At 52.2% G+C, this 15,195-nt stretch overlaps 1 protein-coding gene across 1 annotated transcript in view; it reads left to right on the top strand.

The window, feature by feature from the left end:
• Positions 1–15,195, top strand: part of LOC119957181 (SEC14-like protein 2) — a 122,701-nt gene that overhangs the window by 37,307 nt on the left and 70,199 nt on the right. Inside the window, exons 3-4 of the mRNA XM_038785021.1 lie at positions 4,715–4,758; positions 10,129–10,191. Of these exons, the coding sequence (XP_038640949.1) occupies positions 4,715–4,758; positions 10,129–10,191 (107 nt within the window). The remainder of the gene's footprint in view (positions 1–4,714; positions 4,759–10,128; positions 10,192–15,195) is intronic.

Raw genomic sequence — 15,195 nt, 5'->3', positions numbered from 1 at the left:
GTTAACAAGCCAGACTGCGTCTGTAGCCTCCACCGTTCCATTAAAAGCCGTGCCTCTGGGGTCTCCGCATACCTCCTATCGATCTGTAGTATCTCCTTTACCAGTCAGTCCATCTCTGCCCTGTCTATCTTCTCCCTATGGGCCCGTATCGAGATCAGCTCCCCTCTAACCACCGCCTTAAGTGCTTCCCAGACCATCGCTGCTGAAATTTCCCCCGTGTCGTTGACCTGCAGGTAGTTCTGAATACATTTCCTCAGCCGCTCGCACACCCCTTCATCCGCCAAAAGTCCCACATCTAACCTCCATTGTGGGCACGGGTTACTGTCTTTACTAACCTGCAGGTCAACCCAGTGCGGAGCATGATCTGAGATTGTGATCACCGAGTTCCCCATGTCCGCCACCCCTGCCAGTAAGGCCCTGCTCAAAATAAAGAAATCGATCCGGGAGTACACTTTATGCGCGTGTGAGTAGAAGGAGAACTCCTTCACCCTCGGCTGCCCAAATCTCCATGGATCTACTCCCCCCATCTGCTCCATGAACCCTTTTAGTTCCTTTGCCATTGCTGGCACCCTGCCCGTTTTCGAGCTTGACTGGTCCAAGCCAGGATCAATAGTTGTTGAAGTCCCCTCCCATGACCAACCTGTGCGAGTCCAGGTCCGGTATCTTCCCCAGCATCCTCTTTATAAACTCCACATCATCCTAATTTGGTGCATATACATTTACTAATACCACCTGCACCCCCTCCAGTTTCCCACTGACCATAATGTGCCGACCTCCCACATCCGAGACTATTCTACCCGCCTCAAACACCACCCGCTTATTGATCAGGATCACGATCCCTCTAGTCTTTGAATCTAGTCCCAAGTGAAAGACCTGAAAGATCCAGCCTTTCCTCAATCTAATCTGGTCAGTTACTCTAAAGATGCGTCTCCTGCAACATTACCACGTCCGCCTTCAGTCCCCTAAGATGCGCGAACACACGTGCCTTCTTGACCGGCCCATTTAACCCTGGAACATTCCAGGTGATCAGCCTAGTTGGGGGGCTCATTGCCCCCCCCCCCCCCACTTCGCCGATCAACCATCCCCTGTTTGGTCCCGCCTCCAGCCCATGCTCCGCGCCTCCACCGGCCCTCCCCCAAGCAGCCTCCGCCCCCAACCTCCTCTCTGTCCCTTAGCCCAAGTCCCTCCCTCATCAGCAGAACATTCCCCCCCCTCCCTCCCTCGTAACAACACTCTGTAACCCAACCCCTTTAATAAACTGAACATATGCACTTCCCCCCACTACGATTCTGTAAGCTAGCCCACCCAGCTAGCTTGGTGGCCCCCATCCCTGGCGCCGGATAGTCTCCCACCTATTGTTTCCCCCCCCCCACTCATACAAATATACTCCAAAACCAAACAATCCCCACACAACTGCCCAACAGAAAAACACCAAAATCTAAACAAGCACACCTCCACCCCCAACAGTGCAAATGAAAACCTCAACTCACTCAGCTCTGCCACTGGTCCCAAATCAATACAGAAGGCATTATAAACAGCTTCCACAAAACGAAAAACGGGAAACTATTTTAAAGAACAGAAAAAAAAAAAACCATGAACGTTCCAGCAAAGTTCAAAAGTTCTCAGTCCACCACCGGTCCTTTCTTTTTCACTAAGTCCAGTGTGTCCTCATGCGACTGGAAATAAAAGTGCTGTTCCTCGTACGTGACCCAGAGACGGGCCGGATACAATAGTCTGAACTTCACCTTTTTCTTAAAAAGGATCGACCTAATCTGGTTGAAGCCTGCTCTTCTCCCGGCCACCTCCACACGCCGGATACTTTGTCCCATTTACAGCTCTGTGTCTGTTTGGCCCACTGTAAAATACACTCCTTATCCAAGTACCTGTGGAATCTCACCACCATTGCACTCGGGGGGGGGGGGGGTCTCCCATTCGTGGCTTCCTTGCGAGTGCTCTGTGAGCCCTGTCCACCTCCAAGGGCTGGGAGAATGCCCCATCCCCCAGCAGCTTCTCAAACATGTCCGTGATGTCTGCCCCAGCATCCGCTCCTTCGGACCCCTCCGGGAGCCCAACGATTCTCATGTTCTGCCGGCGGGACCTATCCTCTAGGTCCTCCACCTTCTCCAGGAGCTTCTTCTGCTGGTCTCTCAGCATCCCCACCTCCAACTCCACTGCTGTTTGATGTTCCTCCTGCTCAGCCAGCACCTTCTCTACCTTCTGGATCACCCGATCTTGGCCGTCCAATCTAAGCTTCGGCAGCTCAATTGACTCTTTTATCGGGTCCAAGCAGTCCCGTTTCTGCTTAGCGAAGTCTTCCTGAATAACTTGCATCAGCTGCTCCGTTGACCGCTGGGTCGACAAACTAGAGGTCCGGTCCTCCGCCATGCTGTCTCCCGCTGCAGCTTCAGCCCACGCCTGCTCTATCTTTCTGTTTCTGCCTTTACGAGCACTTCTGGTCCTTCTCTCCATACACCAATGTGGGAATTCAGTACACAATTGCCTCTGTCATCAGGGTCCGAATCTTCTCACACGCATCCCTTAATTGAGTGACGGTTAATGGGGTCGTGTACAGCATATCTAGGTCTCCGTCTGTTGTGGCCCTGCGCTGTGTGGTTACAGGGTCCATAGGGGTGTGTTCTGCCTGTGCAGTCAGGGGTTGGGGCGCCTTTCGTTTCTGGGGTTTCTCCTGTGTACATGTGCCATGTACATATCTATGGGCAGTTTCACTTAACTCCTGCCAGTCGGGGCCGTTTTCTTGGTCTAACTGGGGTCCAAACGTGCTCTGGAACCCATTCTGAACAGAAAGCAAGGATTGCAGTTCTGCAATTTGCTTCCGGCACTTTGCATGGTCTACCGAGCTCTGCCTTTGTTCCATCGTGGAAGTGTGGAGTGCTCGTAGGGCTGCTTTTAAGTCATTGCACTGCTTCTGCAACTGCTCAATCTGTTTTACGGTTTCCTGTCTTACCAGGACCGCACGTTGCGTGTCTTGGTAGGCCTTATCATATTGGGTCTGAAAACTACTCAAATGGGTGAGACAAGATTGGTGTGCCCGCTTGGCATCAGCCACCTCTTTGTCCCCCGCCGCTAACTGCTCTCTCAGTTCCCTGTTCTCTCTCTCAAATTCGCTCACATCTCCTTCACTATTCTTATCTCTCTCTTCAATCTCTCTACGGAGCGTCCTAACGATCTCCTCTGTGCCTCGCAATTGTGCCAAGCAGGACACGATTGCCATCGGCTTGCGAGCTTTCCCTAAACTCTTCTTGTGAATCTCTGACAGGGTCTCCCACCAAGTATGCCCTATACTTCCGGGACCTGTTTCATCATTCACGCAGAATTCGCTCCAAAGGGGCCATCCTATCCCTTTGAGGTACTTTCTGATTTCCTGTTCCCATACGGGACACTGTCCTACTCTATTGGTCGCTGCAACCTTGAATTCCTGGGGGTTCATAAGGCGTTCCATTGCCTTCATTGCCATTTCTCTCTATCTCTGGGTTCTCTACTGAATTTCGAACAGGGGTGATAAAGTGGTGATGTAGACACGGGTACGGCTTACGCTAATTTCCGGCCTACAAAACTCCCGACAGTTTTACGTAACAAAATCTCTCAGGTTTACCTTATATCCCTGTTAGTACGCATGCAAGTAACACACTTCTGAATCTTGATGGTTTGATCAGTATTGGTCTTACGCTTGTGGTTTTTAAATTTCCCAATTGGATATCTAATTCAAAGTTTGGGTTCTCTCGGAGTGACTAGGCCACTTCTTGGTCGAGTCCCGTCAGAGGTCGCCAGTAAATGTTGCTCTGTTTATCTGCCTCTAAATATGGTCGACTTCCTTAATCCTAATTATGTTTGCTTTAGAGTCGCCAGGTATCTCTCGATACCGCCACAAGGTTCAAACCCGAATACTGATCAAAGAACCAAGGCACCAGTTAGTTAGTTCAAAGTCAATACTATTTATTTACACACAATCTCTACTCATGCACAAATACCATAAACTAAACTATCTCTAACGCTAACGCCTATACTTAACTTCAGGTGCCAACTCAGTCAGAGGAACAATGGCCGTTGTTCGGATCTGAAGCTGTTGGGTACGAAGGTGTAACAGAAGAACAGCTAAGGTCATCCGTCTGATGGCGAGCGTTGACCTTGGACTTACTCGCTTCTGGTGCAGCTGGTGGACGGGTCTCTCCATTTCGAGAGCCGCGTCTAAGAGAGCGATTCTCTCTCAGGGGCTTCTTCTTATACCTGAAGGGGGCTTTGCGTGCTTTTGGACGGGCCTTGAACTTGGCCCCAATTAATTGGACCGCATCTTGATCATCGGTATCGATCTCGACCAATAAAGGGGTGGGTGCCCTGATGGCTGGGCGGGTCTTAGGTGGCCATTGGCCTTGCTTTGTTTGTGTCTTTCTGGCGCCGGGGTGTCTGCCTTAGTATCAGTTACTTGAAAGTTATTCCTTTGATCCCGGAGATGGGCCAACAATATGTTAATTGACCTACAGTTTCAGTCTCGTCTGGGAGTTGCCTTCTCAATACGTATCCAGACTCTGTGCCTGGCTGCTTTCTTAGCATTGTCCATGTTTCCCTATAGTCTTTGCAAACATCCATTTTGTACTCTGGAAGTGGCCACCCCAGATGGCTACAGTGTCCCTGATTGTGAAATATATTCTAAGACAAGAATTTTAAAAAAGTGACAGAAAACTTTCTTTATTTGCAGCCAGGGGTTTCAACCTTCAGAAAGCAGAGTTTATGATTCGCAAGGTAGGTGAAGCTGCTATTCAAATTGCCCTAAAAATTGTGGTGAATGTAAAATATTGCCATATTTTATATATTTTATATATTTTTTGCAGTAATGTCATTAAACCTGGGTTAAGATGCAGACAGTCAGTAAGTCTGCTAAAGCCATGATTAAGGGGTCATAAAAGTGTCAATCATTTATTTTGCAGGTGAAGTGTTTATTAATAAATTTGAGACCCATTTACTTGCTTACAGCTCGCTAGCTAATGGAATATTGTTTACAACTAAAGGACAACTGGGATGTAGATAATTTATGAAGGGTATTGTGTTTGGTCCTGGCTAAACAGGTCATGGGACATCCTTTGGTAGGAGACAGAAGAATGCCTTATGCTTTGGTACAGGTGATGTAATTAAGAGGAGGAGCCAGGTCTGTCTGACTAAGTTAGTTCTTTCTAGGATTTCAATCTGAACAGCTTGGTCCTGAAAGGTTCTCTCTTCAAAGATCCTGCAGAGAGAAAGCAAGTAAAAAACCTGCTTGTTAACTTTATTCATGAGTGGTATTTGAACTATATTGCTTAATTGGAATATAGTGGCAGGATGAAGAGGTAAGTTAAGTGGTTCTCTTTCACTTAAGAACTGTTGTAACTGTTTCTTTTGGAAAATATTTAATTCAAGGCATTTTCACACATATAGACAAAAATTAGAAGAACAACAGAATATCCGCCCATCCCGCCTCCCCCCCCCCCCCCCCCCCCCCCCCCCCGGCTTGCTGACCCCTTAATCCTCGTTAAAGAAATCAATAAACGGATTCCACCTCCAGGTGAACTCCTCTGCTGATGTCCTCAGAGCCAACTTGACCATTTCCAACCTTAGGAATCCTGTCAGGTCACTCACCTGCACCACCCGCTTTCAGCGGCTCCGAGTCTCCCCACCCTAGCAAAATCCATCTCTGGGCTATCGAGGAGGCCTCTCTCACCCCCCTGGACTCCTGGTGTTCCGACACCCTAAATATCGCCACCTCTGGACTCTGAACCCTCCACACCCAACACCTCGGACATCACGTCCGTGAACTCCTGCCAGGACCTCCTCAGTCTCGGACAAGCCAGGACATGCGGACATAATTTGCGGGTCCCCCTGTGCACCGCGCACACCTGTCCTCTATCCCTGCAAGGAACCTACTCATATTCACCCATCATATGAGCCCTCTGTACCACTTTGAACTGGATGATGCCTAGCCTCGCATATGACGAGGACGCGTCCACCCTCCAAATGATCCCCGCCCACATCCCAGCCCCCAGCTCCTCCCATTCCCCTTAATGTCCCCCACCAGTGGAGAGTGGATACCCCTGCCTTGTCCCATGATGCAGCCCGAAGAACCCTGAACTCACTCAGTTTATTCGCAAGCTCGCAACCGGCACCTTCTATAGCAGCCGGGTGCAATCCACAAACCCCTGCATGAACCCGGACCGTCCCCGCACCTCCAACAAATATGCCCACTCCACCTGATCAAAAACCTTCTCCACACCCATCGCCACCTCCAACTCCACCTCCTGCCCCTCCGAAGGCATCATGATTTCATTGAATAACCTTCTCACATTAGTTGACAACTGCCTTCTCTTCACAAACCCAGTCTGATTCTCGCCTATCACCCCTAGGCACACAGTCCTCAATTTGTGACACCAAAACCTTAGCCATTAACTTGCCGCTCACATTCAACAATGATATGGGGTGGCACAACCCATACTGCTCCGGGTGCTTGTCCGTCTTCAAAATCAGGGAGATGGAAGCCTATGAAAATGTAGGGGGAATTCCACCCCCTCTCCCTCGCTTCATTATACACCCTCGCCAGCAGTGGCTCCAAGTCCGCACCAAACTTTCTATAAAACTCTACCAGGAACCTGTCCGGCCCCGGGACCTTCCCGGCCTGCATCATCCCCGTACCCATCCATTACCTATCTCAGCCCAATTCGGGCCCCCAGTCCCTGAACCAGCCCCTCCTCCACTTTAGGAAACTCTAACCAATCCAGGAGCTGCTGCATCCCCTCCTTCCTGGTTGGGGGTTCTGACTTGTAGGGCACCTCAAACGCCTCAAACCCCCCATTCACCCCCTCCAGGTCCATCACCATCTTACTCTTATCATCCTTAACTACCGATCTCCAGTGGTTAGCACTGTTGCCTCACGCCGCTGAGCACCCGTGTTTCATCCCAGCCCCAGGTCACTGTCCGTGTGGAGTTTGCACATTCTCCCCATGTCTGGTTGGGTCTCACCCTCACAACCCAAAGATGTGCAGGTAGGTGGATTGGCCACACTAAATTGTCCCTTAATTGGGAAAAAAAGAACTCTAAATTTTAAAAAAACTCGACCGATCTCCCTCGCCGCCTCCTGGTTTCTCAACTGGTGGGCTAACATCCTGCCCGCCTTCTCCCTGCACTCATACACTGCCCCTCTCTCCCTCCATTGCTGCCCCACTACCTTCCCTGTAGAAACTAGCCCAAACTCTACCTGGAGCCTCCGCCTCTCCTTCAACAACCCTGCCTCCGGCGCCTCCGAATATCTCCTGTTCACCCTCAAAATGTCATCCACCAGCCTTGCCCTCTCCTCCCGCTGCGTTTTCTCCCTCTGCACCCGGATTGATATAAACTCTCCCCTGACTCCAGCCTTGAGTGTCTCCCACAGCATGGTAGTGATGTGACCTTCCCCTGTGTCGATCAGCTCCATGTAGCTCTGAATGGCAGCCCTCACCTGCTCACACATCTCCACATCCGTCAGCAACCCTACATCCAGCCTCCTCTGCGGGTGCAGAGCGACCCCCCCCACGGACCACTCGCAAATCCACCCAATGTGGCACGTGGTCTGAAGCCACAATCGTGAAGTACTCCAAGTCAGCAACGTCTTGACCAATACAAAAAAATTCAATCCAGGAGTACACCCGGTGCATGTGGGTGAAGTATGAAAACTCCTTTGTCCTCGGCCTCCCAAACCACCACGGGTCCACCTCCCACGCATTCCTTAAACCCCCTCAGCTCCGCGGCCACTGCTGATACCCTCGACCACTTGGGACTGGACTGGTCTAAACTCAGTTTTATGACCTTATTAAAATCACCCCCATAATCAACCGATGCGAGTTCAAATCAGGAATCTTCCCCTGCCTCATAAAATCCACGTCATCCCAGTTCAGGGCATGGACGTGTACCACAACCACTGGCATCCCCTCCAACTTTCCACGAACCATCACATATCTCCGCCCATGGTCCGCCAAAATATTCCCCACCTCAAATGCGGGTTACTCCTCAAATGCATGAACACACGCGACTGTTTCACTTGCCCATTCAACCCTCCCACATTCTATGTGACCAGCCTGTTCGGGGAGCTCTCTGCCCCATTCCCCTATCGATCAACCATACCCCTTTTTGAGCCAGCCCGCGTCATGCACCCCTCCAGGCCCAACCCTGGATGTCCACACCATCGATCCTTTCCCAACTGCGCCACATTAACCAAACCCTTGTCAGCAACTCTCCCCCGACCCTTAAAAGAAAACCAACCTCATCCCCAACCCCATGTCACCCTCCTGGCAAACCCCCACTTCTTCCCCATTAACTAGTCCACCCAGCTGGCATGGTGACCCCTGCCCAAGGCCCCCAACCATCCTGCCTCCCTCTAGTTTCCCTCGCCCCCGAACATCCCAGCCGTCAACCCCTGATGAGTAACAACAGGCACACCCACCATCACTGCTCCCCGTAAGAACGGCCCCTGGAAAGCCCACCACCAAATACTTTAAAAGCACACAAAACTCCTCCAAAGCTCAATGTCCTCATACTCCTCCCAGTCCATTGTCCCTCATAAATTCCATCGGCTCCTTTCGCGTGTGAAAATAACGTTCTCGTTTCTGGTAAGTCACCCACAGGCGGGCCGAGTATTATACCCGGCCCACCGGCAATTTTCACCCCCTTTTCAAAGAGGGCAGCCTTAACCTGATTAAACCCGGCCCTCCTCTTCGCCAGCTCCGTAGCCAGGTCCTGGTACACCTGCAGCTCACTCCCTTCCCAGGTCTGCCTCACATATTGAAGAATTTTCTCCTTGTCCAGAAAGCGGTGCAACCGCATCATTATCGCTCTTGGTGGCTCGCCCACCTGCGGCCTCCACCTCGCTGCCCTGTGCGCTCGGTCCACTCGAGAGGTCGATCAAAGGGCCCCTCTTCCAACATCGTTGCCACATATACAGCGGCCTCCACACCATCAATGCCTTCAAGCAATCCTTAAGTTTTGCCTCCTGGAACCATTCTCCAGATCCTCCACCTTCTCTCAGTTTCTTCTGGCTCTCCCGCAGTACTCGCACCTCCGCCACCAACAAGGCTAACTGCTCGCCGCGCTCCCCCACCGCCTGCTCCACTTTCTGGATTGCCCGGCCAGAGGATTCCAGCCTCTGCACACTTCACTCGATCCCAGATCTTGGCCAGGTCTTCCAAGGCCTCTTTCCTCTGTTGCAGGAACCTATTGTTCAAAAACTCTACCAACTGCTCCATTGACCGCTGCTCTTTCTTGCTTGCACCTCTCCTTGTCTGCGGATCCATCCACCAGCCACACCAGAGGACTATTACCTTACCCAAGCACTCCTGTATCTCTTACCCTCAAATACTGTGCCTTTCGGGCAAGAATAGGCCAAAAATTTCCACCTTGAGTGGGAGCCAACAAATGTATGACCACTCACTCCATGGCTGCCACCGGACATCCAGAACTGTTAACTGTCAGTCAAGCCCTATCACCTACTAAAAACCGGTTGGGCCCACTGCCACTTAAGGGAGCCGCATAGCTTTCTTGTGCCTTCTCAAGGTTGTCCAGCAGAAGTTGTGCGGGGGGGTGGGAGAGTTCCTTCGTTGTCACTCAGTGCCCGATAGAAGGGCCTGGCATCGGGCAGGTATGTAGTCACTGGAGGTCACTCCCTGCCTTTGTCTCCAACCGCCCTTCCTCCCTGTCTCTCATGACACCCACCCCGCGGATCCCATCTCGCCTATGTCCATGGATCCAACGACAGGCCTTAGCAAAGTCTCTGGAGCATTGCCGACAACAGCCACCACTCCCATTGGCACTGACAGCCATGGAGAGCTACCAGGTCTCTGATTGTCTGGTGGCTCTCAGGTGGGGGAGGTGAGGCAGGATTCCTGCCATTGGGGTCCTCATTCCCGGGGAAGGCCAATTAGGTGCCTGACAAGCACTCAATTTGAATGGCCTCCCCCAACAGAATGATGCGTGTTTCCCACCAGTTCTCGAATCAGTGGGCAAGATCCCTGTCACCAACATGAAATCCAGCCCACGATATCAATAGATAACCATGTTCAATGAGTTTGCAATGATTGTGCATTGGATGGGGAAGTAACTTTTCCTTTTTTTATTTAGCATGTAGAGTTTAGGAGACAGATGAAAGTTGACACACTCAGGAGTGACTGGGAACCCCCTGAGGTAAGACCATTCCTCTGTCCATCTTGGAAAATAAAACTTTGTGATCCGACTCAAATCTGATTGAACAGATGAATGAACCCTGAACTTTGTACTGAACTTCATCGTTCATAATGAAAGAGTGGAAAATATATCGGTGAAGTGGCATTGTGAACTGTTCTGTTAAATGTTTTTCTACCTGTCTGAATTAAGTCAGCTAGACTGAGATTTAGGTACGTGGAGAAAGCTGATGATAATTAAACAATTAAAAGAATTGTAGAACGGTAACAGCACGGAACGCAGCACGGGGGCACAGTGGTTAGCACTACTGCCTCACAGCGCCAGGGACCCGGGTTCAATTCCAGCCTTGGGTGACTGTCTGTGGAGTTTGCATATTCTCCCTGTGTCTACGTGCTTCAGGTTAGGTGGGGTTACAGGGATACGGCGAGTGAGTCGGCCTAGGTGTGGTGCTCTTTGAGAGGGTCGGTGTAGACTCGATGGGCCGAATGGCCTCCTTCTGTACTGTAGGGATTCTATGAAGTGTGCCAATTTGCACTCCCATGTTCTCAAACATTGCTTTGTGACGTTGATATTAAGAAATCTAAATTAGCCATCCTGTCCTAGCCCATCATTTTATTTCCCTTTAAGCAAACTTATTCAAATGTTTGTTCATCGCTCACAGTTCAGCAACTTTAGTGGCTTGACCTTAAACTTCATGAACTGTATTTCTTTGACAAACAGTCCATTAGCATTGTGGAGTATATGGAAAATTATTTTCCACTGTCGTAATTCTATGGTTCTAAGGAGGCCATTCGGCCTATTGAGTTTGCACCTCTGTCGCCTCGAAGTCTATTATTATCTTCCTCAGTGCTCGCTACATTTACAAGTTTCAAGGCGCCTGCAAATTTCTAAATTGTGCCGCATACTCCCCAATCCAGAAGTGTGGACTGATGAAGAGAACAGACCAAAAAGAATTAAAATGAGCAATACAAAGGGCAAACAGAAAAGGAATGGTGTGAAGGATAGGCTTAACATAGACAAGTGTATATGTATCGACTATGGAGCCACTTGCAACAAGGTGATTCAGTAACAGGCAGACTCAGCCGTGGCCTGTATTATGGCAACCGTGATGCAAGAGGAATCTCAGAAACAGGTTTAACCACTGCTGATAAACAACACAGAAAAAAATTAGCATGGTCACTAAGGACAGACCAAGCACTAAAATAAATGGAGGAGCTCTATATATATCAGGGTTACCTAGAAGGTAAAGGGTGTAACTCTGTTGGTACAGGGTAAGTTTTCCAATGATATAATCTAGCTAGGTGTATGTAATGTGAAGAGAGCAACAATAATTCTTGGGGTTTTCAATTGAACACTCAGTCACAGTAATCAGGACAGATTGCTCATGAAGAGATAAGGGAGGTAAAGGGAGGGATTTGCAAACTGAAATGTCATACTAATCGGGGACTTTAACCTAACTTACATTGGGGAATGAAAAACATTCCAGAATCTAAGCTACTTAATGGGAAAGGCAACTGACTGAAATTCTGGGAATAGAACCAGTGATACCCTTGGCAACAACATCCATAAAATTTGACATAAAGTGAGACCTATATTGGAAACCAATTTTTAGCGACACAATTTTAAAAATTGCCCATGCCAAAGCAATGAGAGAAGAGATTAGATAACTCCACTGGTGGTAGTATCCAGCTCGGGTTGTCTGCCTCAGAATACATGAGGCAATACTAGGAATTAGTAGTTATTACTAGGGGCAGCACGGTAGCACAGTGGTTAGCACAGTTGCTTCAAAGCTCCAGGGTTCCAGGTTCGATTCCCGGCTGGGTCACTGTCTGGCAGAGTCTGCACATTGTCCCCGTGAGTGCGTGGGTTTCCTCCGGGTGCTCCGGTTTCCTCCCACAGTCCAAAGACGTGCAGGTTAGGTGAATTGACCGTGATAAATTGCCCTTAGTGTCCAAAAAATGTTAAGTGGGGGTTACTGGGTTACGGTGATAGGGTAGATACATGGGCTTCAGTAGGGTGCTCTTTGTAAGGGCCGGTGCAGACTCGATGGGCCGAATGGCCTCTTACTGCACTCTAAATTCTTTGATTCTATGAATTAGACGATGCACTTAAAACCAGGTAACAGTGAGCAATGTTCCAAGCTAAACTGTGACCTGAGGACAAGGAGACGTGGATAGTAACTGGCAAAAGACAATTCCAGAACTGGTGTCAAGAAACATTGCTTCATGCAAGTGGTAAATGATGCTCTTCAGGAATAATGGAAGTTTAATACCTGGAGTCATTCAGGAGGTAATTTGATGGAGAGCTGGATCTTAGGTTACTATGACAGGATTGGCTAGATGAGCTGTATGGGCCTCCCAATTTGTGCATATCATTGTGACGTTATTGCAATCGCAATTTATTTCATTTTAAAGCAGTTCTTTGCAAAATTTGAATAACAGCAGGCGGCACCGTGGCGCAGTGGTGAGCACTGCTGCCTCACAGTGGCGAGGGCCCAGGTTTGATCCTGGCCCCGGGTCATTGTCCATCTGAAATGTGTACATTCTCTCCCATATCTGCATGGGCCTCACCCCACAACCCAAAAGATGTGCAGGGTAGGTGGATTGGCCACGCTAAATTGACTCCTTAATTGGAACAAAAGAATTGGGTACGAGGGGCAGCATGGTGGCACAGTGGTTAGCATTGTTGCCTACGGCGCTGAGGACCCAGGTTCGAATCCCGGACCTGGGTCACTGTCCGTGTGGAGTTTGCACATTCTCCCCGTGTCTGTGTGGGTTTCCCCCCCACAACCCAAAAGATGTGCATGCTAGGTGGATTGGCCACGCTAAATTGCCCCTTAATTGGAAAAAATAATTGGGGACTCTAAATTTATATATTTTTTAAAAATGGGCACGTTAAATGAATGTTTAAAAAAAATTGTAATTTCAACAACAGCCGATTTCGATCAACTTCCTCATTTTGAAAATCAGTGAACAACCCATATTTCCTTTTTTTTTTAAAAAGAGAGGGAACTAGAGAAAGTAATAATCAGAAAGCTCCTGTGCACACTCTACCTATAGGTGCCGAGAGCCACTTTTGGGTGACCTTCTCTCTTCTGCGTTGCGGGAGATCTTGGGAGGGAGAAAGAAAATTGGAAACCTGGGGCGGGATTCTCCGACCCCACGCAGGGTCCGAGAATTGGCGGGAAGCGGCGTTATTTCCGCTCCCGCAGGTTTTCGAATTCTCCCGCCGGTAAAAAACCGGCGTTGTGCAAATCCCGCCGGCAGCCTGTGAAAACAGCTGGCGCCGGCGGGATTTCATTTTATTTGCACTGACCGTAAATCTCCGGCCCGGATGGGCCGAAGTCCCGCCGACGTGGCCACGGGTCACGTCGGCGCAAATCAAAGTTGGTTTAAAACGGCGTCAACCATTGATGATGGTTGACGCCGTTCAGTGTCGGGGGTGGGTTGCGGCATGGGGGGGGGGGTGGGTTGCGGCATGGGGGGGGGGGTTGCGGCATGGGGGGGGGGGTGGGTTGCAGCATGGGGGGGGTGGGTTGCGGCCATCGGGGGGGGGTGGGTTGCGGCCATCGGGGGGGGTTGCGGCCATCGGGGGGGTTGCGGCCATCGGGGGAGTGGGTTGCGGCCATCGGGGGGTTGCGGCCATCGGGGGGGTTGCGGCCATCGGGGGAGTGGGTTGCGGCCATCGGGGGGGTTGCGGCCATCGGGGGGGTTGCGGCCATCGGGGGAGTGGGTTGCGGCCATCGGGGGAGTGGGTTGCGGCCATCGGGGGGGTTGCGGCCATCGGGGGGGTTGCGGCCATCGGGGGAGTGGGTTGCGGCCATCGGGGGGGTTGCGGCCATCGGGGGAGTGGGTTGCGGCCATCGGGGGAGTGGGTTGCGGCCATCGGGGGAGTGGGTTGCGGCCATCGGGGGGGTTGCGGCCATCGGGGGAGTGGGTTGTGGCCATCGGGGGGGTTGCGGCCATCGGGGGGTTGCGGCCATCGGGGGGGTTGCGGCCATCGGGGGGGTTGCGGCCATCGGAGGGGTTGCGGCCATCGGGGGGGTTGCGGCCATCGGGGGGTGGGTTGCGGCATCGGGGGGGTTTGGGGGCAGCGGCGGGCAGAGAGGGGGGGGGGCGACGGATGCCCGGGGCCAACGCACCGTCGCCCCCCCCTGTACGCCGCTGCCCCCTACCCTAACCACCCCCCCCTCACCACCCCTACCTCCCTCCAACGCCCCTACCCCCCTCCCCACCACCCCTACCCCCCTCCAACGCCGCCCCCCATCTCTCGCAACGCCGCAACCCCCCCCCCTCAACGCCGGGTCCCTCCCCCCTCAACGCCGGGTCCCCCCCCCCCCTCAACGCCGCAACCCCCCACCCTCAACGCCGCAACCCCCCACCCCGTCCCCCTCCCTCTGAAGGCCGGTACCCACACCCCCCCCTCTCTCCTCCTCCCCCCTTCCTTCCTCCTCCCCCCCACTTCCTTCCTCCTCCCCCCCTTCCTTCCTCCGTTAGTGGGGGGGGGGGTGCGGCGTTAGTGGGGGGGTGGGTGCGGCGTTGGAGTGGGGTAGGGGTGGTGAAGGGGGTAGGGGTGGTGAGGGGAGGGGGTTGGGGTAGGGGCAGCGGCGTGCAGAGGAGGGGGGCGACGGATGCCCGGGGCCAACGCACCGTCGCCCCCCCTCTGCACGCAGCTGCCCCTACCCCAACCCCCTCCCTTCACCACCCCTACCCCCTTCACCACCCCTACCCCCTCCAACGCCGCACCCCCACACCCCCACTAACGCCGCACCCCCCCCCCCCCCCACTAACAGAGGAAGGAAGGGGGGGGGAGGAGGAGAGGGGGGGGGAGGAGGAGAGGGGGGGGAGGAGGAGGAGAGAGGGGGGGAGGAGGAGAGAGGGGGGGAGGAGGAGAGAGGGGGGGGAGGAGGAGAGAGGGGGGGGAGGAGGAGAGAGGGGGGGGAGGAGGAGAGAGGGGGGGAGGAGGAGAGAGGGGGGGAGGAGGAGAGGGGGGGGGGGGGGAGGATGG

This window comes from Scyliorhinus canicula, chromosome 1, assembly GCF_902713615.1.
Source record: "Scyliorhinus canicula chromosome 1, sScyCan1.1, whole genome shotgun sequence".
NCBI classification, from domain to species: Eukaryota; Metazoa; Chordata; class Chondrichthyes; order Carcharhiniformes; family Scyliorhinidae; genus Scyliorhinus; species Scyliorhinus canicula.
The sequence above is the reverse complement of the archived record's forward strand: the minus strand, read 5'-3'. Positions and strand labels throughout refer to the sequence as shown.